Source organism: Myxocyprinus asiaticus, chromosome 27 (genome assembly GCF_019703515.2).
Source record: "Myxocyprinus asiaticus isolate MX2 ecotype Aquarium Trade chromosome 27, UBuf_Myxa_2, whole genome shotgun sequence".
Classification (NCBI taxonomy): domain Eukaryota; kingdom Metazoa; phylum Chordata; class Actinopteri; order Cypriniformes; family Catostomidae; genus Myxocyprinus; species Myxocyprinus asiaticus.
Window position 1 is genome coordinate 25,083,906 of NC_059370.1, and position 26,184 is coordinate 25,110,089.

The 26,184-nt window shown below is 39.2% G+C and overlaps 1 protein-coding gene across 1 annotated transcript; it reads right to left on the minus strand.

Annotated features, from left to right (window-relative positions):
• On the minus strand, positions 1-24,896 carry elovl6 (ELOVL fatty acid elongase 6). The gene is made up of 4 exons (XM_051658161.1): positions 24,580-24,896; positions 6,127-6,258; positions 4,905-5,056; positions 1-917 (listed from the first exon to the last, which is right to left on the minus strand). The coding sequence occupies exons 1-4, from the start codon at positions 24,660-24,662 to the stop codon at positions 484-486; spliced, it is 801 nt and encodes a 266-aa protein (XP_051514121.1). The 5' UTR covers positions 24,663-24,896; the 3' UTR covers positions 1-483.
• Between the last annotated feature and the right edge of the window lie 1,288 nt (positions 24,897-26,184).

Below are 26,184 nucleotides of genomic sequence, written 5' to 3' on the forward strand. Positions count from 1 at the left end.
TGAATGTTTAGACAATTTTTTAGACATAACCACACGCATATTAACTCTATCCATATAATTTCCTCTGAATTTAAAATTAATTTTCTGTTTTTTTCTTCTTCAAATGTCCTTCAGTCCATTTTGTCCTTTTCTCCTAACTTCCATTTCAATTTATTTTACTCCCTTTTTTAACTGTACATTTTTTTTTTAATACAGAGAATTGTACTGGGCACATAAACATTACATAAAGACATATATTTTTTCTTCATTTTATCTTCAACTGATATCATTATCATAATGATTTCTCAGTGCAGCTCAACAGTGCTCCCCTAGTGTTGGGGAGGTTTACCTCTATACATTAGTAGTACACAAGCTTTGATCGTTCCTTTCCTCCGCAAGTCCGTAAGCCCTAATAGCTCCTTCACTTACCCTTTCATCCATCCACTATCCATTCATTGGTCCACTTTAAAGTTTTTCCCCCCATTTTTTTTACTTTTGCTTGATTTATTGGCTTTTCTTGGCTACAATGGATTTGGTCTTGTTGACGTAGGCTTCGAAGAAGAACTGACAGAAGAGCACAAAGTAGCTGAGGTACATGAGGGATGACCACACAATGTTCTGCACATGTGATGGGCACTCTTGGCCTTGCTGCATCCACGAATACACCAGGTAGTTGACCACGCAACCCATCACCATTTGAGTGATCTGCGTCAGAGTGATGAACATGGCAAACTTGCGGGAGATTTTGAAACCAGCAGCCCTAAGAGCATAGTATGAATACATGACGGCATGCACCAGGTAGTTCATGGTCATGAACCAGCCCCCACCGGCCACCATGTCCTTGTAGGAGTACCAGGAATAGAGCAACACTGTGATATGATGATACCAGTGCAGGAAGATCAGCTTCTGCTTGCGCAACACAATGAATAGTGTGTCTCCTGAAAGTATAAATACAAGATACAAGATCAGAGGGAGATGTAGTTGGAGGATTGAGAGAGTGAAGAATGTATTTGAGAAAGATTGTGGTTATTTAAAAAAAGAAACTTGGTTACTGATGGTAAATTTAACACCTCAAACTAGGTGTTTTTTTTGTGTGTGTTTTTTTAAACTGTTCACAAACCGATTCAGGAAAAGAAAGAAAAAAAAAAAAGATCTTAAGATAAATTATATGTAGTTAATATGAAGGTATCTAGCTATAAATGGTTACGGTTTAAGAAAAAAGTTAAGAACAATCTTTAGAAGTCTTTTTGTCAGGAATACAATATATTCTTAACCTTTCTTTTTTTGTGTGTGTGTTAGAAAATAGGAAGAAATTGGTAGTTAAGCATTATGAATCTTATGTAAATCTGATCCCTGGTCGCTGATTTACTTATCTTTTCTCGTAAACTACCTCACTACTTGTTTTTTTAACATGCTGATGGTGTAAGGCTATTGATATTGAGAGGTGTAGAGATTAAGTTGTTAAAATGTACATTTCCAAAGAATATCTAGCCAGGACAAAGTTTATCTATGTGTTCAGTAGACAAAACATAAGTTTATATTGTAAAAAGACTTTATCAAACTTTGTAAACAGGTTTTGTCAAGTAGAAGTACATACAAATAGAGTGGTCAATTAAAAATGATACAATAAGACAACTTTTGTTTCATGTCACCAGGGGCAAAAAAACGGTTCAGGGAATAAAAACCAAAAATGAAATTTTTTTTTTGCAGAACGTAACCGAAAACAGGAACAAAGTGATTTTGAAATGCTGGTAACAGGTTATAAATGGTTAATTTCGTTCCGATAATTTTTACATGAAACCAAAGGCCAAAGGGTTTATCACAGTAAATTTTTGATCTACACCACTTCATGTTGCCTGAAAAAATTTAACGTGTGCTTTGATCCTGAAGGAAACTGCTGCATCACACATTTCTTTGACTAACTGCCCAATGTGGATGTTGCATTCTCTGAATGAAGACCTTTTTAACAACTATGTATAATTACTACATATACAGGCACAGCTAATCCAGATACAAGGAAAATATTATTAGAGGTAAAAAATTACATTTCTCAGTTGTTTCCAAGTCTTCACTGAATTATTGTTAGATATGATGCATTAATACAGATTTGATGCTGCTGGATTTTGACTGAGAAGCAGATCTGTAAATAAAATGATACTTAACTGTTAATTAACTGTATTCTTATTATTATTTCTATGCTGATAAATCCACCACACACACAAAAAAAAATTGAATTGCTTACTTTTGCTTAGTTTGGTGAGCAATTGATTTATTTTGAGCTTGTTTTTTCCAGAACAGGTTGCTTGTTTTTCTTGCAAGATCTGGCAACACTGCAATTGGTATTTCACCCACCCCTTAGCACAGAGTATTGTCTTAAAAACAAAAAACAAACAAACAAACAAACAAAAACAAAAAAACATTATTCTAACTGGTTACCATTTGGAAAGGAGGCTGTGGAACTTATGAAACGGAACGAAAAAATACAGTTATTGCTCAGAACGAACCAAAATGAAAAACATTTTGTTATTAGTCCCTGCACGTCACTAAGTCATTAAGCTGTGTAAAATTTTTAATGTTAGAAAACATTCTCCTGTCCCAGTTGATTTCCACAAAAACTGTAAACACTGTGGTGCTTTCGACATAGCAAAACTGACATAGCAATGGCATGGCAATCAATAGCACAAGTTTGGGATGGAACGACCTGTGATTACATTGGCAGACGGGGTGAATGTTCAACCCGATCTCATGAAAATTCTTACATAATTTATGAGTTGGCTATTTGTATGGTCTTGCACAATGTTGATCGCATAAACTTGTACAACTTCATCACATGCAAGTTCCCGGATGTCTAATGCGGAAGTAAGCGCAAGTTCCGCACACGAAGCGTTAAGGACATACTTATTAATATTATGCCCTAACCCAAACCCCTTATCTAAACTTAACCAATCAGTAGAGTGTGTGAACATGATAGGAAAATTTTTTGTGTGATAGAAGCAAGTAATTGTTACGTATTATATGGAAATGATGTCCAGCGATGTCATTGGCTGTAGTGAAAGCGTAGGAGTTTAAACGAATGCAGTCACACAATATCATACGAATTAGCCAAATTTAGAAAAGTTGTACGAATCCTGATGATTTCACCATGAGAGTGTGTTGGAATGTTTGCTAAGCCTGTCATTATTTTAGAAATTCTGTATGGTGATGCTAGTGGTAAAAAAAATTATTAAAATAAAAATCACACATTTTACCTTTATTTGAGTCAGGTATTCCTGGCTATTTCAGTTGCAAAATGAAGATATTACAGAGTATAGCGTGTCAGAGTTAGCCTTTACTAAGTTGTATTTGTATTTAAATGAGTAGCACTTGTTTACTTGAATCTGTATAGTTTTGAGTTAAGATATTTCTGCATTTATGTTCACCCTAAGTTTTTCATACGTTAGTATGACATAGCTAAGTGTGGGTTTTCGGCTGGTCAAAGGTCTATGTGTGTTGGTGTGTCCCCTGCTGTATATCACTGACAGAGCATCATGAGTCATCACGCTTGACGTGATTCTAGGATCCTGACATTGTCTCAATGCTGCCTTTTTTTTTTCTCGACAAAGGGGCTGGTAACCCACCAACTGCCAGGGCATGGGAACCACAATAGGCCCAGGCAGGTGGAAAATAGAACCACTATCCCAGATCTCCAGACTCTGGGTTATGCTGCAAGGTTCACATTAACAATGAGTTCTGTTACTCTTTCACAACCAATTATATTCATGCAGATGGACACTAAATAGGTTTCTCAGTAGCGCTTTGTCACTGTGGCTGACTAGACTGGAGCAGCTGAATGTATTAAATTCATAGTCTTCAACTTTATTCTTCCGTCCTTGTCCTTACTCTTGTTTTTAATAAGATACAGTGGCTGCACCTGCAAATATGTTGATGTTGCAAGATCAGCAGCAGTCCATCATTGTGAGAATGTAGTCTAACTGCATTACCTTAAAGGGATAGTTCACCCAAAAATGAAAATTCTATTTACTCACCCTCATGCCATTCCAGATGTGCATGAACTTCTTTTTTCAGTAGAACACAAACAAAGATTTTTAGAAGAATATCTCTGCTCTGTAGGTCTATACAATGCATATGAATGGTGACCAGACCTCTGTAGCTCCAAAAATCATAAAGGAAACATGGATATAATCCATAAGAATCCAGTGGCTAAATCCATGTCTTCAGAAGCAATATAATAGGTGTGCGTGAGAAACAGATCAAAGTCCTGTTATTCTAAATCTCTGCTTTCACTTTTACATCTGAAAGTCACATGTGGTGCCTGTTTAGTTTCACTTTCACATCTGAAAGTTAAAGTGGAGATTTAGAGTAAAAAAGGACTTAAATATTGTTCTGTTTCTCACCCACACCTATTATATTGCTTCAGAATATATGGATTTAAACACTGGAGTCATATGGATTACTTTTATGTTTCCTTTATGTGATTTTTGGAGCTACAAAAGTCTGATAGCCATTCACTTGCATTGTAAGGACCTACAGAGCTGAGATACTTTTCTAAAAATATTTGTTTGTGTTCTGCTGAAGAAAGAAAGTCATACACATCTGGGATGGCATAAGGGTGAGTAAATGATGAGAATTTACATTTTTTGGGTGAACTATCCCTTTAAATATAGCCTGAGGATTAAACAGTATCCAGTTTTGGTTTATAAAAATGCAACATTCATGAAAAAATATAATTGTTCATTAAATGACATTCCACTCTTTTACACCAGTGTGATTTTGTGTGATTTAAATATAAGTGTTTAGTGATATTGAAACTCAACAGAGACTTATACAGTAGGTTAAGTAGGATACACCCTCCAGTGTTGCATGTGTTGTACACACACACAGCTTAAAGAAATCCTAACCCATGAAACTGAAATAAATGTTCTCACCTAGTTCAGGTGCCTTGCTGAGAACAAAAGCGTAGGCCCAGAACTTGCTGACTGGTCCGTTGTAGAAGCTCTGATCACAGACTGACTGCTTTAGGCCTTTGGTCATCAAGATGTACATCATATAGCCTCCAGTTCTGACGGCACCAAATATACTAATGGAAGGAAGTACAACAGAACACAAGAACTGAATCAGATACAATGAGCTTTTGAAATAGTCTGTAATTTAGGGCTTATTGGCACTATTAGGGTTTCTGCAAAACATAACAGTACTAATAAGCAATACGAATAACAAGGCTTTATTTTAATAACTGGTTGACGGTTTATTACATTATTCATTGACAGTTTATTTCATTGTGTAGGTGGACCCACTTAATTGAAGATCAGGTTCCTGTTTATAAGTTTCTACAACACTAATTTCTAATGACTGGATCATATGAAAAACCTGGAAATGAGGTAACAATCTGTGTCTTCTCTTTTCTACAGTCACTGTAGAGCTGATCCCTTTACATAAAAAAATGGGTAACATGGTGAAATGATTTAACATGAGTTAGATGAAATAGTGAGGTGCAAAATCAACACAGAATCATATTTGCAGGCCTCTTTTGTACCATATACAGTATGCAGGTCTTTATGAAAAGAATGAGGAAGTGGCTTGTTTTTCTTCCTACAAGGCACACCATTAATCTGCTAAAACATGAAACAGTTTATGAATACACCCTACTACACAGTATTCACTTAACTAATACAGCATTGTTGTATTATAATGTGCCATGTAATGTAATTCTGACTGGAATGCTCAAATTAGTGATAGGATTCAATCTTTTAAACTACAATCTGTTAGCAAAATTTGAGAACATAAGGGAAGTAGGCCTCCAATACTTCGCTTTTATCTTACGTTGTTATTGACTGGGTTGCATTTGCCGCATTATGACATAAGAATTGATGCATCATGAAGTGAGTGTTTGTATTGCCTGTGGTGTTACAACATCACTGCTTGTTTACCTACTTCCCAGGTTATCTAGTCTGTATTGGAGTAATTTACATATTTTATATTTCTATTTCTATCCTCCCAAAGCAATGTGTTAAATTTAAGCAAATGTAAGTTTTAGTCCAGCATTGACAGGAGCTTCAGGCAAATGGGAAGTTGCATTCCTACAGTTTTGTTGGGAGAGCATTTCTTTGGTAAAACACAAATTTGCATGCAAGACCCAGTATTATTTACCTGAAGACTGCAAGTGTTAAAGACCACAGTACCAAAGGTCTCCTCAACTCAAACTTCTCCCTTTGTTTCATTACATGCCGCCCACCCAGTATGCAGGCAGCGTAGAGTGCAGAGAAGAGGAATGACTTCTTCCTGTAAGGAGGGAGATGACAAAAAAAATAATAATAATAAATAAATAAATAAATAATAATAAACTTGTATGGTCAAAGGAAAAACTTGTTTCTGCAACAACCTGACCATCTGCTCACAACATATTTCACTCATTCTGAATTATTATTTAATATAAATTATTAAAAGGAATATTCCGGGTTCAATACAAGTTAAGCTCAATCGACAGCATTTGTGGCATAATATTGATTACCACAAAAATGTATTTAAACTTGTCCCCCTTTTTCTTTAAAAAAAAAAAAAAAGCAAAAATCGAAGTTACAGTGAGGCACTTTCAATGGAAGTGAATGGAGCCATGTTAAAATACTTACTGCTTCAAAAGTATAGCCACAAGACATAAACAATATGCATGTTAACATGTTTTTAGTGTAATAAAATCACTTAACCTTTTCAGTGTAAAGTTATAGTCAATTTTACATCTGTGTTGCCATGATGATTTAATGTCAACAAAACCTAAAATCCTAAAACGACTGTGAAAATTACAATTTAAACAACTTTACAGCTCAAATAATAGAAAAATAAAAAATAAAGCTTCACATTTCTGCTTTTAACCCCCCCATTCAATTCCATTGTAAGTGCTTCACTGTAACCTTGATTTTTGCTTTTTTTTTTATAGAAAAGGAGGGACGAGTAGAAATACATTTTTGTGGTAATCAACATTATGCCACAAATGCTGTCAATTGAGCTTAACTTGTATTGAACCTGAAATATTCCTTTAAAATCCAGTTTGAAGCTATAATCCTAAGATATTATTTCTCTATTGAGTCAAGTGGTGGAGAAAGCAAATTAGAAATTCTCACATTATAAAGAAATAGCTCTCATTTCTAATGCTAAATACAACTTATTTATTTGCTCTCATTGAAACGTCCATATGTCAGACTGTACCCAACTATAATAACCAAGTATTGGCATGCTTTTGCTTTGTACGACAACACGCATGCCTGTGTTGCATAGTCAAATTACCAGACTTTGCATATGGTAAGACACACACCCTCTTACTGGACCAGTGACTATTCTGACTGTAATATATTTCCGTTATGATGTGTGGGCAAAATTAGGATTCTTTCCAAGTGGGGGTGTCTCAGAAACTGTAGCTATTGAGCTCACAATCCTAGTCTAAATACATTTGCATATTGGTCTAGGATACTATTTGCTCTGTGAAAAACAAATAGGTTGTGATGTTTCCTTTATTCATATCACATTAAATCCTGACCTCAGAATGTAATCTATTTGGCTCCGCATGTTTCACTGCTTCAAGTGCTGCTTTCCAAATGCATCAAACATGACAGAAATATGTTATTGTATTTCCTTAAGCCTATACTCATGACTTCTCTGTTGCCAAAATGAAATGAAATAAAACTGTTGTTGGAGCTTTTCATCACAAACAGCTTATTGGGCTTATTTTGACAGCTTGTGTTGCTTTTAGGACCTCATCATTTCTGGCAGTGCTGTATTGCACTCTGGTAGCTGGAATTATACACAGTGCAATCTAATTCAATTTTGAGGACATTTTGATCTGCCTAAATGTGATTTGCAATACATTTGTTTCCTTAACTCTCCATCTGCACCTTATTTCGAAAGTTGAGATAACTGACTTATCTCAGCTGAAAGAAACAAATTACCCTCTGGTTCACTGTGATACAATGATCTGAAATCTGTAAATGTTTGTGTATATATAAATTTATATGTATATTAAACTCAGACAAAATGACACAAAAATGATTTATATTCAAGGGTACTAACAACACTAAAACCAATAAGGTTTTATTAATTATGATGGCAAAATTTTCCCAAATTGTTAGCCAATGGGGCATGTCTCTTTCATCCAATGTCATCTCCTGGATGATGTGTGTGACTTTTGTTTCCGAGAGCTACAGTGAAATAGGTGGACAAGGAGCTCCAGAGGTTCTGATCACCCCATTTGACACCAATAAAGCAAGAGATGATTCCTCTAGTCAGTTCATTGCATAAATAGTTAAAGTCAAAAACAAATAATAAGCAGTTCTGGGTGTCTGCATTTATATTTAGCAATCTGTTCAGGTTGGTCCAGTTCTTCTACATGCGAGAGACATTGTTTTGTTACGCATGACATCTACAAGCATTGTTTGAAGAATAGAAGGTCGTATGTTGGGAAGGCATGCTGAGCATCATTTTATTTTCCCGCCCACTGGAATTGAGAAGCACTGACCTCACTCTGCTCAGAACAATCCATTCTATGCATACAGCCCCCTCCAACCTTGACATGTCATTGCATTGTTCTTTGTGTACAAAGGACGGCTGCAGCAGAATGCACATTTTTATGGGACCGATTTATCAGTGTTATTTGAAGACTGAACTCATGTTGCTGGTTGCTTTAAGTTAAAAACAGGGTCTGATATTGCTCATGCTCACTCTAACCGAGATATTTCTTCACTGTGCTAGCTAACAGGAAGCTTGAGAAACAGATGACAAGATGTTGCTAATAGTCATCCATTACAAGCATCTGCATTTGCATGTCAGCATGTATTCTACCAGAACCAAATGTTAGATGCAAAAAAAAAAAAAAAAAAAAAAAGATTGCTAAATTTGAACAAAACCAGCAAGGTTATTAATTTTAAAGACAGATGTGACACTGAGATGTACTGCAGTGAAGGACAAAATGATATGTCCCTCTTTTAAGTAGCTCCATGTCAACAGACAGGTTTTTGGGAGGACTTCAAATATCTTGCAAGAAGAGTGAATTAGTGTAATAGAGGACATCTCAATCTGTGAGGCTGAGAGCTCCAGTGAGGCCATGGTTTAATCATATGGCGCACAAATGCAGTAAAGTCCTGTCTCCAGTGCTGACAATCCAATCGAGATGCGAGAGAAGATTCACATCAGCCTGTTCTGCCTTGTTACCATGTCAAAAATGCAGAGCTTGCGTGTAATTATGCCAAAATGATCCAAAAAAGGTTGTGAGATGGAAGTATCCTGAACAACAAATATTTTTTTGGTCCTGCGTTATCAGCTCCGACTAAGTGGGTCTATGAATTGCAAGACCATCAAGTCCTTGACTTCTTCATCTTTGTTTTTGTCTATGCTCACTTTTTTCCAGCTGAGTGCATCAAGACCTGTAGCGGACAAAGACTAATGAAGCTACCTGCAAGGGATCACATCTGGCCAAAGCTGTTTGCACTAGAAGTGCTTCCAATGTAATTTAGAGCAGCTAAATAAACTGAATCTGCAGCCTAATGGCAGTTTTAGACTAATGACGGTAGCAGAATCTATTCTGCTAGATCCAGTGATTTTTAACCAAACGCAGCACAATGTTGGAAAAGCGCAGGATGATAGAACTCACTTTTACAAGCACAAAATATCAGCCAGCAAAGATTTTCTCCCACTGCAAAAGCTTTACATGCGGACATGCAAACTCAGTCCATTTTTGGAACAGTGCTGATTGCACGTTTATAACCATTAAAGGCATAGTTCACCCAAAAATGAAAATTCTCTCATCATTTACTCACCCTCATGCTATCCCAGATGTGTATGACTTTCTTTCTTCAGCAGAACATAAACAAAGATTTTAAGAAGAATAGTTGAGCTCTATATGTCCTCACAATGCAAGTGAATGGTGATCAGACCTTTGTAGCTCCAAAAACTTCTGAAAGTGAAAGTTAAATTGGAGATTGAGTATAAAAGGACTTAAATATTGATCTGTTTCACACCCACACCTATTATATTGCTACTGAAGATATTTCTGTTTAGGCGGAAGACAGCAGTTCCACTGAAACTCTGTCAGAGGCTCCTGGGGCATATGGCATCCTCAGCGGTGGCCACACCGCTTGGGTTGATGCATATGAGACTGCTTCAGCACTGGCTTCAGACTCGAGTCCCGAGATGGGCATGGCGCCACGGGACACATTGCGTGGTTGTCATGCCAATCTGTCGCCGCCTCTTCAGCCCTTGAAACGACCTAGCATTTCCACGGGCAGGGGTTCCTCTAGAGCAGGTCTCCAGGCGCATCGTGGTTACGACGGATGCCTCAAAGATGGGCTGGGGCGCCGTATGCAATGGGCACACAGCCGCCGGCTCCTGGACTGGCCCACGGCTACGTTGGCACATCAACTGCCTCGAGATGTTGGCAGTACTGCTCGCCCTGCGGAGGCTTCGGCTGTTGATCCAGGGCAAGCATGTGTTGGTTCGGACAGACAACACGGCAACGGTGGCATACATCAACCGCCAAGAAGGCTTACGCTCGCGTTGCATGTCACAACTCGCCCGCCGTCTCCTCCTCTGGAGTCAGCGGCACCTCAAGTCGCTGCGAGCCACTCACATCCCGGGCGACCGCAACACCGTAGCGGTCTCACTTTCATGACAGGTTACGCTCAGGGGAGAGTGGAGACTCCACCCCCAGGTGGTCCAGCTGATTTGGAGTCGATTCGGTCGAGCACAGGTAGACCTGTTTGCTTCCCGGGAATCCTCCCACTGCCCACTTTGGTACGCCCTGACCGAGGCACCCCTCGGTATAGACGTGCTGGCACACAGCTGGCCCCCAGGACTACGCAAATATGCATTCCCCCCAGTGAGCCTACTTGCACAGACCCTGTGCAAGGTGAGGGAGGATGAGGAGCTGCTCGTTCTGGTATCACCTTACTGGCCCACCCAGACATGGTTCTCGGACCTCACGCTCCTCACGACAGCCCCCCCCCCGGTGAATTCCCCTGAGGAAGGACCTTCTTTCTCAGGGACGGGGCACCATCTGGCACCCGCGACCAGACTTCTGGAACCTCCATGTCTGGCCCCTGGATGGAACGTGGAAGACCTAAGTGGCCTACCACCCGCGGTGGTAGACACAATCACTCAGGCTAGGGCTCCCTCTATGAGGCACCTATATGCCTTGAAGTGGCATCTGTTCGCTAAGTGGTGTTCTTCCCTATGCGAAGACCCCCAGAGATGCGCAGTCGGATCGGTGCTTTCCTTCCTGCAGGAGAGGTTGGAGGGGTAGCTGTCCCCCTCCACCTTGAAGGTGTATGTAGCCGGCATTTCGGCACATCACAATGCAGTGGATGGTAAGCATTTGGGGAAGCACGCCTTGATCATCAGGTTCCTGAGAGGCACTAGGAGGTTGAACCCCCCCAGATCGTGCCTCATTCCCTCATGGGATCTCTCTGTAGTCCTTCAGGGAATACGGGGAGCTCCCTTTTAGCCGTTGGAGTCAGCCGAGCTAAATGCACTCTCTCTGAAGACTGCCCTTCTGACTGCGCTCACTTCCATCAAGAGGGTAGGGGACCTGCAGGCGTTCTCTGTCAGCGAAACATGCCTGGAGTTCGGTCCTGGCTGCTCTCACGTGATTCTGAGACCCTGAACGGGCTATGTGCCCAAGGTTCCCACGACCCCATTTAGGGATCAGGTGGTGAACCTGCAAGCGCTGCCCCAGGAGGAGGCAGACTCAGCCTTGGCGTTGCTGTGTCCGCTTAGATGCGCTTTATGCATCTATTTGGATCGCACGCAGAGCTTTAGAAACTCCGAGCAGCTCTTTGTCTGCTTTGGTGGACAGCGGAAAGGAGGAGCTGTCTCCAAACAGAGGATCATACATTGGGTCATTGACGCCATCATGACGACATATCACACCCAGCATGTGCTGCCCCCCGTGGGGCTACAAGCCCATTCTACCAGGAGTGTGGCGGCCTCCTGGACCCTGACCAATGGTGCCTCTCTAGCAGACATCTGCAGAGCAGCGGGCTGGGCAACACCCAACACCTTTGCGAGGTTCTACAATCTCCGGGTTGAGGCGGTTTCGTCCCGTGTTTTGTCAGGTACGAACAGGAAAGTTCCGGGACAGCTGGCCGGGTGTACCACTTGCGCATAGCGCCTTTCCCTCCTTTGAGGTGAAGACGTGCGCTGTTGAATCCCACAAAGTGGTGATCTCTGGATGACTTTCCTCCTTAGCCTTGTGGCAGATGAGTTTGCGGAGAAACTCGCCGCCGGCCCAGTACATGTGCTAACTAAGCCCTGTACTGGGGTAGATGCTCCACATGTGCTGGTTCCACATAGGTGGCCCCATGTGATGTATATCTGTCGCTAAATTGTTTCCCTGTTGGTAAACTGCATCTTCCTTGGGCAGTGGTTAATTGTTCCCCAGTCACCATGTTTGTAGGATTCCTCCCCTCACGGGTAGGACCTACCATGGGACTTCTCCACATGACATACTTCCGACAAGACTCGGTAAGGCCATGTGACATATTTCCACTCAAAATACCCCCCTCCCCCTCTCTGGGCAGGGTGTGGTCTCTGCGGTGTCTCCCCCTTAGGATTGACACCCCCCCAACGTAGACACTTATGGCCCCAGTCGGTAAACAAATTCCACTCTTTTTGGGGAGAAAAGAGGAAAAGAGGCCACAACTGGGCTAGCCTGTCCCTATTTTTTAGGCAGTCGACTCGTTCCCGAAGGACCGTTCGACGCTCATAAGAGTGTTGGGGGAGGTTATATGATGGCCTGGTGCGCTGGCTACGAGGCACACAGCAGTCTGCCCATCTCGCACCGCCAGTCCACATAACACAGTTCAGCTTATTGTTTCGTATAGGGAACCCTAGTGTCACTACATCGACACACTGTCGAGTGAGTGACAGATAGGGAACGTCCTGGTTACTTTCGTAACCTCCGTTCCCTGATGGAGGGAACGAGACGTTGTGTCCCTCCTGCCACAATACTGAACTACCCGCTGATATGACCGGGACTTTGTCTCTTCAGCACAAAACCTGAATGAGTGGTTGCATACCAGCTCCTTTTATACCCGTATGTCCGGGGGAGTGGCATGCAAATTCCACTCACCAATTCCCATTGGCCTTTTTCAAAGATCAGAGGTGTTTGGGGCTCCCAAGAGTGACCCCTAGTGTCACTACAATGACACAACGTCTCATTCCCTCCATCAGGGAATGGAGGTTATGAAAGTAACCAGGACGTTTTCATTTTTGGGTGAACTACCCCTTGCATATCTCATTCCCTCTATTTTATTTTACTTTAAATTAAATTAAAGATAAACAGAGGCTAGTTGCCACATGGCCTTATCATATTTTAACTATAAGGAGTAAAAGATGTCAAAATACACCAATTGTGTTTTCTCAAGCAGTGGTTTTAGTTAATTTTAGACATCTAGTTCAAAATACTGTTTAATTAGAATAATTTTTTGTGATTTCTATCCTTAAAACTAATGGTAACACTTCACAATAAGGTTCTATTCCTTAACATTAGTTATTGCATTAGTTATTGTCATGAACTGACAACGAATAACATAATTTTACAGAATTTATGAATCTTGGTTAATACGGCTGGGTATTGGTACAGTTTTCACAATTCGATTCAGAAATTTTCGATTCTGATTCGATATCAATTCATATGGGTATTAGAGCCCGACCGATATGGAAAAACAATATCGGTCGGGCGCTAATGGGTATATTGCAGTTATATAATGTCCATTTTGCTTGCATATGAACGAAATTCTCTCCCAGATAATGCTGTTAATTATACTGGGGACCTTCTAACTAGGTACATTACAAAAATATACATTTTATAATTATATTTTATTAGTTTTTCACCACTTTAGTCTTATTTAACCTTTTTAAAAATGAACAAATCCAAGTATTCTAGCAATAAATATGATATTATATTGCATATATTTTGTCACTTGTTTATTGTTTACATGCATAATTTGTACTATTTACAAATATTTACATGGATTTATTAAATATGTGCAAAAAACAGTACTGTCTCTTTAAGAAAACAGGCATTTCTTTAAAAAGTGTCTGTAAATAAGCACATATTAACGAGAGAGAACTCAAATGGCTTTACCTCATCTGTGATATGCGTGATTAGAATTACATTTTTATTTTTATCAACAACTGACTGTAAAGAACAGAAAAGGTATAAAAGAGACATTATTCAGTGAAAAATGGATTGTGTGGATCTTGTCTTTGGACACGCGCAACCAAAATTTTACTCTCAACACTGTGCTGAACTACTGTACTTCCCCACTATAATACACAATTACTGGTGAGTGAAATCTGAACGTTTACCAGCCAGTGACTAATTACAGACATTTTAGTCGCATAGTGTGAAATTTGGATCGCAAATTCAGGTGATTTACTTTCATTTTACATTCAAGTAAAGTGAAGTTACCACAAGTAACCTTTTCTGTGTAAAGTTATAGCCAATTTTACAAACTCATAGCCATGATGATGTAATGTCAACAAACCCTAAAACGACTAAAACGACAAATTCAATTGTTTTCCACGCCGAGCTTCACTGGTTCTCGCAGGCAGCGCTATAATGATCAGTGCTGTGCGTTGAGAGCTCGAGACCGTTTCTGCGAGTAAACGCAACTTTTCCATGCTCGCACTGTTCTTCTCACTGGTTCTTACAACGCTGTAATAATCCGAAAGTGAACGCACAAGTTCTGTGATCACGCTGCTCTGTCCATTGAGCCGTGCTGATAATTGGTCCGGGTAGCGGATAGCGCTCTTTCATTCCGCATTTGATGCGTTTGCCATTTGATATTGCTTAATAGAAAATGGCAGCACATAAACGAAGAGAGAGAAAGAGGAAGAGGGAGAGTTGGCCAACATTGTAGTTGCACCAGTGCGACCTGTAACAAAACTTTGTCTCACCGGCTCGGAAAACGGTCACAAAATGCGACCATTTAGTCGCAGTCCGTAGCCCTGCAAATTGTCACGTTTTAAATTAAAGTACTAAATTTATGCTATGTATTATTTACATGTATTATTTTCCATTTAGCTGTTTCATGAATTTACCCGAGTGTAGTGTTATATTGAAATACTGCTTCGTTTTGTTGCGAGTAATTATCTGGCAAGCACTTCTAATTGCTGTTGTGTTTAAGATCTGAGCGGGGCTAAAGCTGAGCAAACTCGTGGCTGATGTTACAATTTGTGACATGGTGAAAAGGGCTTTAGCCAGAGGTATCTGTTCTTTCTCTACTTCCCTCTCCAAACATCAAATACAATCTCTTCTTTGGGGTTACTCTTAATGAAAATAGAAACAAGGTGACTGCTCTTTTAGAGGTCAAATTTTGAACTGCATTTGTATAGGCTAATTCCTTATGTGCTTTCAGCTGTGGTGGTTGGCAAAGGCTTTAAGTTCTGTCAAAGAATTTTTGGACTTGAGTGTTAACTGATGAATGCAGTTAGAGCAAATCTCATTCATAAAGATTATTCCTCAAGGGCAGTGGCAGTATTTTTCAGAGACTGCAGTGTAGTACAGTGACTGCATGCACTTGTAAGATTATATTCAGTAATATTTCTTGCAACCAGGCATCATTCTGATTGTGCCAGGAAAGTCTCCAGCTTAAGGTTTATGCATTAAAGGTAGTGTTCACCTATTATGTAAACCTGGCAATCTGTGCAGGATTCAGTCCACTTTTATGCAGCCCTGCTTATCCAGAGTATGTCTGATTGTCTCTTATTTTGAGAGACAGACTATCTTACTATGAGATACAGCTCATTAAAGAACATTTTGGGCAGTGCACCAGTGTGAGGATAGAGGTTAAAAATACACCCAGATTAGAGAATGACCTGCAGCTACCTACACAACCTCAGGCTAATTCTCTGTAGTCAACCCTGATCGACAGCAAACATGGCACACAGCACAGGCTATGGCAACTCTTTCTCACTGATCTTTGCTAAAAAAAAGATCTTTGCTAAAATTATTTTGCCTACCAAAAAATAATGTTCTCCAGTTCATCTGGAATGTTTTTAGTGACCCACAGTGAAAGTCTTATTCAGACAATGAGTGGTTGTCCCAGCATCTGTATTATAAAGCAGGTATAACATAGCATATACTAATATTTGTATATAACTAATTTTACTCTAGCATCTTGAGCACAGGTACAGATGTATGTTGATGTAGTTAGTATATCTAAGATTTAATGTCATCTTTAGAGCATCTTTAAATATTGATAATTGATCGGCACGTTGTTTTCTTGATACGTTTTTGAGGCATCGATGTATTAACATTAGCCAACATTTATATTAAAAGCCTAATTTGTGTGCATTCCAATTCACAAGTTGGCCAGTTTAATGTAGTCTGGCGTAATGGCTTTAGGAGACCAAAAAGGGGTGATATAACATTTACTCTACTTAACAGGGGTGTAACAATATATTGTGTATCGCAATGTATCGCAGTTCAAAAAACGATGATATGTGTCATGGAGACCGGACAGTTTTTTCAATTTTTTTTTTTTTTTTTTGTCTGTTCTCTCCTATACGCATGACGCGCAAAGTCCTACGCCTACGTCACGTGGTGACGTGAACAGAGTCATAGCATAGCAGCAGCTGCTGCCAGAAAGGTGTTGAATAATGAGTGCGGGTGAAACTGACGGGAAATAGAGGATGCCCCATCCTATTAAGTCAGATGTATGACAACATTATGGTTTTCCTGTTACACAACTGCTCGACCAAAAGATTACAGATAAAACAAGAATGGCATGTAAATACTGTAAAAGAACTATAAAGTACACATCTTCCAATATGTCCAATATGATGCTGCACGTACAACATCACCACAACGATAAACTCCGTGAGCAGCATATGACAAAGGGAGTGATCAAATGCCAGACATCTTTGCAAAGTAGTTTTACAGCCCCGTTGTCACATTCATGTGCAAGAGCGCAAGAAATAACCAGATGCATAGGCGTTTTTATGGCAAAGGACACAAGGCCATTTTCTGTGGTCGGCAATGACGGATTCTGCCTAATTTGTTTCAAGACTATTTGTTTACGTTTTACCTTTTAAAGTTTAGTTTAATTGTTACTTTAGTAGTTCTACTAAGAAGTTTAGGGTGCAAATTTCCTAATTCTAATTTCATACTAAAGCTAGTTTATTTTTCAATGACAGCCCAATTCTATTTGTAATTTACAGAGAAGGAAATTTAAACTTTCACTACTGTTAGTGTTAATTTATCCAAAAGAAACTGTTTGAAGATTGTTTATTTTTACATAAAGATCATTTATGTCTAGCATTTATTAAGCTGTCATTACTTAATATTCCCGTTACTGCAGTTTTGATTGCAAAATGTACAAATAGGAAAGAATGCTGTTTGTTGAACATTGTTGATGTTTCAGGAAATAAATGCATTGTTTTCATTTCAGTATTCTTTTTTTTTTCAAAATATTTAAAGTATCGAACCATGAACTGTGTATCGTGAACCGTACCGAATCGTGAGCTTAGTGTATTGTTACACCCCTAGTACTTAATAATAAATAATAAAGCCCAGTCGTACACCGGACGAGAAGTGCTGCGTTGTGGGTAGGACAAGGCATCGATGCGGTGCAGGTGGCAGTCCAAAGTTGTGAATCTATTTACCATACACACAAGATACAAAGGTTTTTTGTACTTCTTCAAGAATGAACAAAGTGCCATTAATGAGTTTGCAGGTTAGTGTTTGAAACTGGTGTAGATGCGAAATGACAATTTCTCTGTATCGCTTTGAATAGGTTTTATTCAAGCAGTCAAACCACAAAAAGACATATTTGTAACTAAAAATACATTGTGTAGGCTACATGAAAAGTTCATAAACTCAATATATTATCCATCCTATGTCCTTTGATAATGATTTGGGTCAAATTTAATGGAAAACTGAATGTGGCGCTGAAGAATTTTGAGCAGCCTCCGGTTGTAACTGGGTGCTGTCGACAGATGCCGAGCGGCGGCGGCGGTATGCGTACCTTCATAGAAAAGAATTGTTTCTAATTTAAGGAAGTGCCATGTCATCCACTAGACACGTCCTGTGTGTGACCCTCTTTAAGTTACACTCACACTTTACAAAAGTTGTGTTGAGAAGCAGAGCCAGACCGATGTGGGATTTTTGAGACCGATACTGATTTTAGTTTACCAATTACTGATATGGTGGCTGATAGAGTTAATGTTTAAGCTGGAATGAAAACAGACCTTTTCTATGTGGATTGTGCACCGATATGACTATAAAAAGGTACTCAGAAGGCTGCTTTCTTAAATATTTTTATTAAAGAATATTTAACATTATTATTATACATTGTCAACATTGGAAAAAGTACAATATTTCCCTCTGAAATGTAGTGGAGTGGAAGTATAAAGTAATAGAAAATGCCATGGTAATACTCCAAGTAAAGTACAAGTACCTCTAAATTGTACTAAAGTACAGTTTTCTTGCTTATCAAAACATCATCAGCAATATTTTACTGTTAATGTATAACAAAACAGTCACAAACAATAACTCATGGCAGCGGTGTTACACCGTAATCTGGTGGAAAACCAGGCTTTTAAATATTACATTTACCGAGAAGACACCTCTTAACTCTGCACCGCTTAACTCTGCCCTGTCCACAGAACCAACGTCAGCTCAGCTCTGTAAACAATGGAGTCAGAGTGCGCTCTGCTAGACAAACTACGTTATGACACCAATTCTAAATCACCCAAGCATTGTTTTCTGCATTGTATGTTCTGAAAAAAGTTTTAATATCTGCGCATATCGGAAAACATAGACGCAGATACCGATATATATAGCAACAACTAGCACCTATTTATATCTGAAAAAAATGGCGATATATCATAATCATCAGGAACATTTTCTGATTATCGATGCATGAATGAGGCATCGATACCAAGCCTACAGACTGCAGATGATTTTTTGTTACTTTCGGATTACCACAAGGGCACATATGTAAATAAAGTCAAGATAAAATCACTGTGATCTATAAAACTTTAAATTATGCCTTGAATGCAAACAGAACATGTTTGAGTAATATTATGAGTACTGTTGTAGCTGTTATTATATCTAAGGAAAAGAAACATGTACACCGCACCCTACCAAGAAAACAGAAAATAGCTGTTAATGTAGAACAACTCAGTATTTTTTATTTTATTTTATCCCCTTTTCTCCCAGTTTGGAATGCCCAATTCCCACTACTTAGTAGGTCCTCGTGGTGGCACAGTTACTCGCCTCAATCCGGGTGTCGAAGGACAAGTCTCAGTTGCCTCCGCTTCTGAGACCATCAATCCGTGCATCTTATCACGTGGCTCGTTGTACATGACACCACGGAGACTCCGCATGTGGAGGCTCATGCTACTCTCCGCGATCCACGCACAACTTACCACGCACCCCATTGAGAGTGAGAACCACTAATCATGACCATGAGGAAGTTACCACATATGACTACCCTCCCTAGCAGCCGCGCCAATTTGGTTGCTTAGGAGACCTGGCTGAAGTCACTCAGCACACCCTGGATTTGAACTTGCGACTCCAGGGGTGGTAGTCAGCATCAATACTCGCTGAGCTACCCAGGCCCCCACAAGTATTTTTAAAGAAATCAGGCGAGTTCTCTGTCTGCTACAGAAAAATAACATTTCCCATAAAGCAAATATAATACGAACAGATGCACTGAATTATGTCTTGGTTAACATTAAACTAAGGGTACATTTACACGACAACAATGTACTAAAAACGAAAAAGTTTTTCCTTTGCGTTTTTGAAAAGTTTCGCGTACAGACAACAACGGTCCCCGTTCACACGGATCCGCGGAAACAACCAAAACCACTGTATTATGCATGCCGGGCCAGTAGTTGGCGATGTCACTTTGTAAAGACACACTACGCGCCTGTGCACATAAGCATTCTTCCACAAAGCGGTGAATACAAACAATGAAGATGGCGATCGCTGGTCGTAGAAGTGAATCAGTAAATCTACACTTTGCTGGAGAAGCATCAATAAACTTATAATCTTGAGCAGCACAAACACAGTCCTGTAGTCCGCCATTGTAGTTTTGAATGTCTCGCGCGTTGTTTTGAAGTACTCGCGTGCATGCCTATAGACTGAACACGTAATACGTGTGCGCGTGACGTCATCGTTTTTGTATGTTTACACTGAGATGATAGCGGCATAATTTTCAAAAACGTGCACTTTGTAACCCGTTTTCAGAAGTTTGCATTTTGAGGCCCCAAAATGCATAAAATGTTTTTAGTTGAAAATATTGTTGTGTAAATGGCCCCTAAATCTGACAGGATAAACCTCCGATTCAAAAACATTGCGAAGTGTAATTCTACCATGCATTGCAGTTAGTGTGTATGGGGAATTTGCACTATTCATCAACTTCAGACTGTATTCAATAGGTAGATAACACGTTATCATCATCATCGTTATTATTGTCATAATTAATGCTGAAGAGTGTCTTTCCTCTGCTTGCTCATGATCCAAAGTCAAGTATCACAGCTAACAGTTCATGGCTGATTTCTCTGTTTATGTTTAAGGAGGATTTTAAAGGGGAAAAAAAGTTTTGATTCCAAAAAGAAAACAAAATCTAGTTATAAAGAATAGATCAAAACAGATTTAAACTTTTAGTGTGTCTTTTCAATTACTTATTCCTAATTACTATAAGTGTTGAACATGTTACATTTGCCAGAATGTCTACCTCACCCAGACATTTGAACTGTTTTAAACAACAATTTATCAAAGTCAGATACATTCTTCACTTCACTTTCTTTCTTAAGAACTTAAAACACATTTTAATTAATTTGGTATTTATGTGTACAATATGGATTTGTTAATGATCAGGGATGCAAAATCATCAGAGGTGAAAAAGGAATGAAAGTCTTAGCAGGTTTTCCAGGGGTATTTTTTCAGTTCATTTTTGTATTGTTGTTGTATTCAAAACTTGTTTTTCTTAAATGAAGGTTTAAGTACCGTTCACCTGGGGGAGGGGCCATTTTTTCAGCTTCAATACGGAACAGAACAAAAGTTCGCATTTGCAACCATGTAAACCAGGTGATTTCTATGCCGTACCAGCAATGATTGCACAAATCGTGTCAGTATTGGCAGCTATTCCTGCTCCCGCCGAATGATGAGGGTTACGGATTTCTTTGAGCACAAGGCTAACTTATTTTAATGCATTTTAATATTAACAAATTTTAGCTAACCTAGCTAATGTGATTTCTGTGTGGCTCTTATTACCTTCAGATTCTCAGGTCATTGGATAATGAGAGCGTCTACATAGCTGCAAGGCATAAATTCCACTGAACATTAATGTTGTTCACTTTTCTCTTTTAAAGAGCAAATAATACATTTTCTCCCATGGCCATCACAGCTGTGTACGAACGTGCATCTAAACCATCTCTCACTCTAAACAAACAGCTGTCTGTATCACTTTATGTCAGGAAAATGCACTATTTCATTTGTCAAAAATTAAAACTTGTAATCCTGACAGCAATCCCTTTTTTTTTTATGTAAATGTAACGGATTACAGTTACCTAATTTTTGTATCCTGATTATCTAACGTCATTACAAGTAATCCATTACTCCCCAAGTCTGCTCATAGGTGGCTTCAAACATTCAACTGATAACTATGCCCAGGATACCAAAAAAAAAAAAAAAAAAATTTGAAAAATGCAACTTATGTCAATCTCTTTATATACTTCTAGACCATTTCTTCACCAAATAGGAATGGTTCAAATGTCCAATGTCTGTGGTCAGTGTTGAAGCACCTGTCTGTGTTTGCCTAGCATAAATAATGCAGGAATTATTTATCAATGCTGGCATTCTGTTTCCCTGATATTCGCAGGAAGAAGTGTGTACAGATCTTGTTGTTCCAGTTGTTTATCACAGGGCAGAACATAGGATATTTAAAATATCCATCCTTACAAAGCATAGATGTGTGGCTCACTGCAGCTTTTGATCAGAACAAGGGAGGATTTCTGAAGACTGCATTTAAAGATGTTACTCTTTATAGATGTATGCATTTTTCCTCAAATGCAAAAGTAGCAATTGCACAATGTGAATTAACCATCTGATCAACAGTCTTACAAAGCGCTGAGTGACATTACAGTTAATTGGCATACTAATTACTTATTGGTAACCCCTTTGTTCATCCACTCTCTCAGCTAAATTACCTTTGGCAACATCTCACAAAGTAAATTACAACAAATGTGTGCGATGAGGATTCTGTTGCTTTTGCTATTAGCACAAAGTACACCACTGAATTGGAACTAACCACAATTAACTCAAACTGAGTCCCTACATCCTTGCATCTGCCTTGATCTATCTCTTCTCTGTCATGAACAATCATTATCCTACCTCTCGACCACACCTGTGTTGCAATGCCAAACATCATTTGTAATAGTAAGATTTTTATGGCTTCACTCAACCTCAGTTGTTTACTGGGTGTTTTTAAGATACTGATCCTTGGGCAGCTGCTTTGATCTGTTTTGTAAAAAGCTCTATAGAACTGTACCGTGAAATGGAATTAATTTGACTATAAGAATTTAATTACAGAAGAGCCTTTATTATAGTGCTATGTCTAGAGGCAAGGATTGGGTGATTTATTACCATTTATCTTGGCAATTCTGCTTGATGATCTACTAATGCATGGTGTTTGAACGCTTTGTGTTAAGGCTCAGTAACAGTACAGCTATGTCAGTTATCTTACAAAGAGTTAATGTGACTAATATTCAGAACTATGAAACTGTGGAACTTGTGGTGGTTGCTTATTAACTAAATACCTGGAGGGAAATATGAGTTTATGAGCCTTTGTTGAGTTGATTTGAATGATTTATGTTGCATGATTAAATGTGTTGTCTAGTTTTCTCTAAAATGTCAAATGCCAATGTGTTTGTGTTTAATCATGTTTTAATTGTGCATCTTGGTGTTGGAATGAGTGACACTGACAAACAGCAAGGTATAATCCACCCAAAAATGAAAATTCTCTCATTTACTCACACTCATGCCATCCCAGATATGTATGATTTTGTTCTGCAGAACACAAACAAGGATTTTTAGACTTTGTCGGTCCATTCATTGCAAGTGAATGGTGACCAGAACTTAAAGCTCCCAAAAAGACTTAAAGGCAGCAGAAGTAATCCATATGACTCCAGTGGTTAAATCCACATCTTCAGAAGCGATATGAACAGATCAATATTTAAGTCTTTTTTTTTCTTTTTTTTTTTTTTTACTGTAAATCTACACTTTCACTTTCTTCTTTTTTTTTTTCTTTTTTTTTTTTTTTTTAGGCGACTCACATTCTTTGTGGATATCTTCACCTACTGGGCAGAGAGGCAAATTTATAGTAAAAAAGGACTTAAATATTGATCTGTTTCTCACCCACACCTATCATATCCTTTCTGAAGACATGGATTAAACCATTGGAGTCATATGGATTGCTTATATGCTGCATTTATGTGCTTTTTGGGGCGTCAAAGTTCTGGCCACCATTCACTTGCATTGTTTGGACCAACAGAGTGGAGATACTCTTCTAAAAATCTTAATTTGTGTTCTGCTGAAGAAAGTAATTCATACACATCTGAGACGGCATAATGATGAGTTAATGATGAGAAAGTTTTCATTTTTGGGTGAACTATTTCTTTAAATTCCCCCTTTTTTTCCCCAGCACATTGCATTATAAATCAGCAGAATAAGACAGGATAAAGCTTTTTTGCTACAAAGAAGATTAAATCTTAACCATATGGTAATTTCACAATAGGTGCTGCTCGTGGTCTCCCTTCTATAACGCGCGATGCGAGATGATAAATGTGACGCAAGCAACACAGAGAAGTCGGGACAGTGATGCTGAAACAGGATTGGTCAGATGTCTGTCAGCAGACATCCTAAACTGCCTCCCATTGGTCAGCCGCTATGCAGTCTAAAGCTTTCACGTTTAACGCCATAGATTTAAGTGGGCTATGCTAGGCACCAGGCTATCTACTCAAGACAAAGTAACCACCTATTTGAGACTGACGACATTACCTGTTAATTTAGCCTATTAAAAAAAAAACAACAACAAAACAACAACAACAACAACAACAACAGAGAGAGAGGGGGGGGAGAGAGAAAAGCGGCGTACTTGTTATCTTATTCTTAATATCTTATCTGTATGTGATATGAACAACATCCTAAATGATGAAGGCCATGGAGGGCACATAAAGCAAAGCATCACCTTAAACAGGCTTTGAATCTGATTAGAGAGCAGCGATATTTCAAATATAACCTCACTCATTATGCTCAGATCATTTGAGATCTTCAATAGTACGCCATGCTGAAACAGGGGTCTGGATGGTACCTGTCTACGGCAGCCAGTGCCTTTCAAGAGTCCCCTGGGGATTTGCAAACAGCTTTCCGCTAATGCGTGGTTAAAATGTTTAACACGCTATTCAATCACTGCACAGCAAGACCGTTCACTGTGATATCGTCCTTACTGATGACGCAACGGCTTTAAATCGTGCCCTGGTTTACGGCTGTGATTATCTCACATCATGGTTCAGCCTATCGTTTATCATGCAACAGAGCTACTGTACCAGTTCTCTTGCATCCATCGAATGGCTTCTTCTTCATTGAATTGCCTCTCGAATTCGTACTCTTGCAGCGCCAGCACCGACATGATTTTTCGGCTGCTTCCTTCAAACGCTTGTAGAAGAACGCTAGCCTTTACTTCTCGACTAAATGAGTTGAGTTTCGCGGATTTCCTATCGGTTTCTCGCAGACTCAGATTCAGCCTTGCCCTCGCATCGCTCTGACCACTTCCAGCACACTCGTTGAGTTGTTCTCGAATGTCAGCTTATATGACTCTCTGCCCGTACACCGGCATACGCCCTCCTCTCTCGTGAGGTAGAGGAACGCAAGGTCCTAATGCCGGAGATCTGGTGCATCCTCTTGTACTGTCGTCATTCTCGACGGCGGTGACCTTTGGCATAGATTTATAAACCATCAGTTTTCAATGCTTTTTCCACTGTTATTGCAAATGTCTAGCAGTCTACTACAAAATATGATATAGCCTACATTGCAAATAAATCAGTTGGGCCAACTGTCACTCATACTAGCTTAACACATTTGGCACTTCTCATCACACTGTTTTTGTTTAATGTATTATAACACTGTAAACGGCAAATAACAATTATACTTTGTGATCTAATTAAATGAAGGTTACTTTTCTCGTCTATTTTTTTATTTTTATTTTTTCCCCACCATGGTAAACCGTCATCATAGTTGGACACATACAGTGGTGGCCAAAAATATTGGCAACCTTGGTAAACATGAGCAAAGAAGGCTGTGAAAAAAAAAATCTTTCATTCCAAAAAAATCACAAAAATCTAACCTTTAATTAAAGTAAATCTATTGAAACTGGGGAAATATTTCATTATTAAATAAATATTTTTCTTCAAATTGTATTGGATATAATTATTGGCACCCTGTTATTCAATACTTTTTGCAGCCTCCCTTTGTCAAGATAACAGTTTGGAGTCTTCTCCTATAATGCCTAATGAGGTTGGAGAACACATGGCAAGGGATCTGAGACCATTCCTCCATACAGAATCTTTCCAGATCTTTCAAATTCAGAGGTCCATGTTGTTGGACTCTCCTCTTCAGTTCACCCCACAGGTTTTCTATGGGGTTCAGGTCAGGGGACTGGGATGGCCATGACAGAACCTTGATTTTGAGGTCAGTGAACCATTTTTGTGTTGATTTTGATGTTTGTTTTGGATCATTGTCCTGCTGGAAGATCCAGCCAGGGCCCATTGTAAGCTTTCTGGCAGAGGCAGTCAGGTTTTGATTTTTTATCTGTTGGTATTTGATAGAGTCCATAATGCCATGTATCCGAACAAGATGCCCAGGACCTCTGGCAGAAAAACAGCCCCACAACATACAAGATGCAGCACCACATTTAACCGTGGGCATTGGGTACTTCATCTCTGTGTGCACCAAACGCATCTCTTGTGTTTGCTGCCAAAAAGCTCTTTTATTTTTTGTTTGTTTCATCTGACCATAGAACCCGGTAGCATTTGAAGTTCCAGTAGTGTCTGGCAAACTGAAGACGCTTGAATTTGTTGTTGGATGAGAGCAGAGGCTTTTTTTCTTGAAACCCTCCCAAACAACTTGTGGTGATGTCGATGATGTCTGATTTT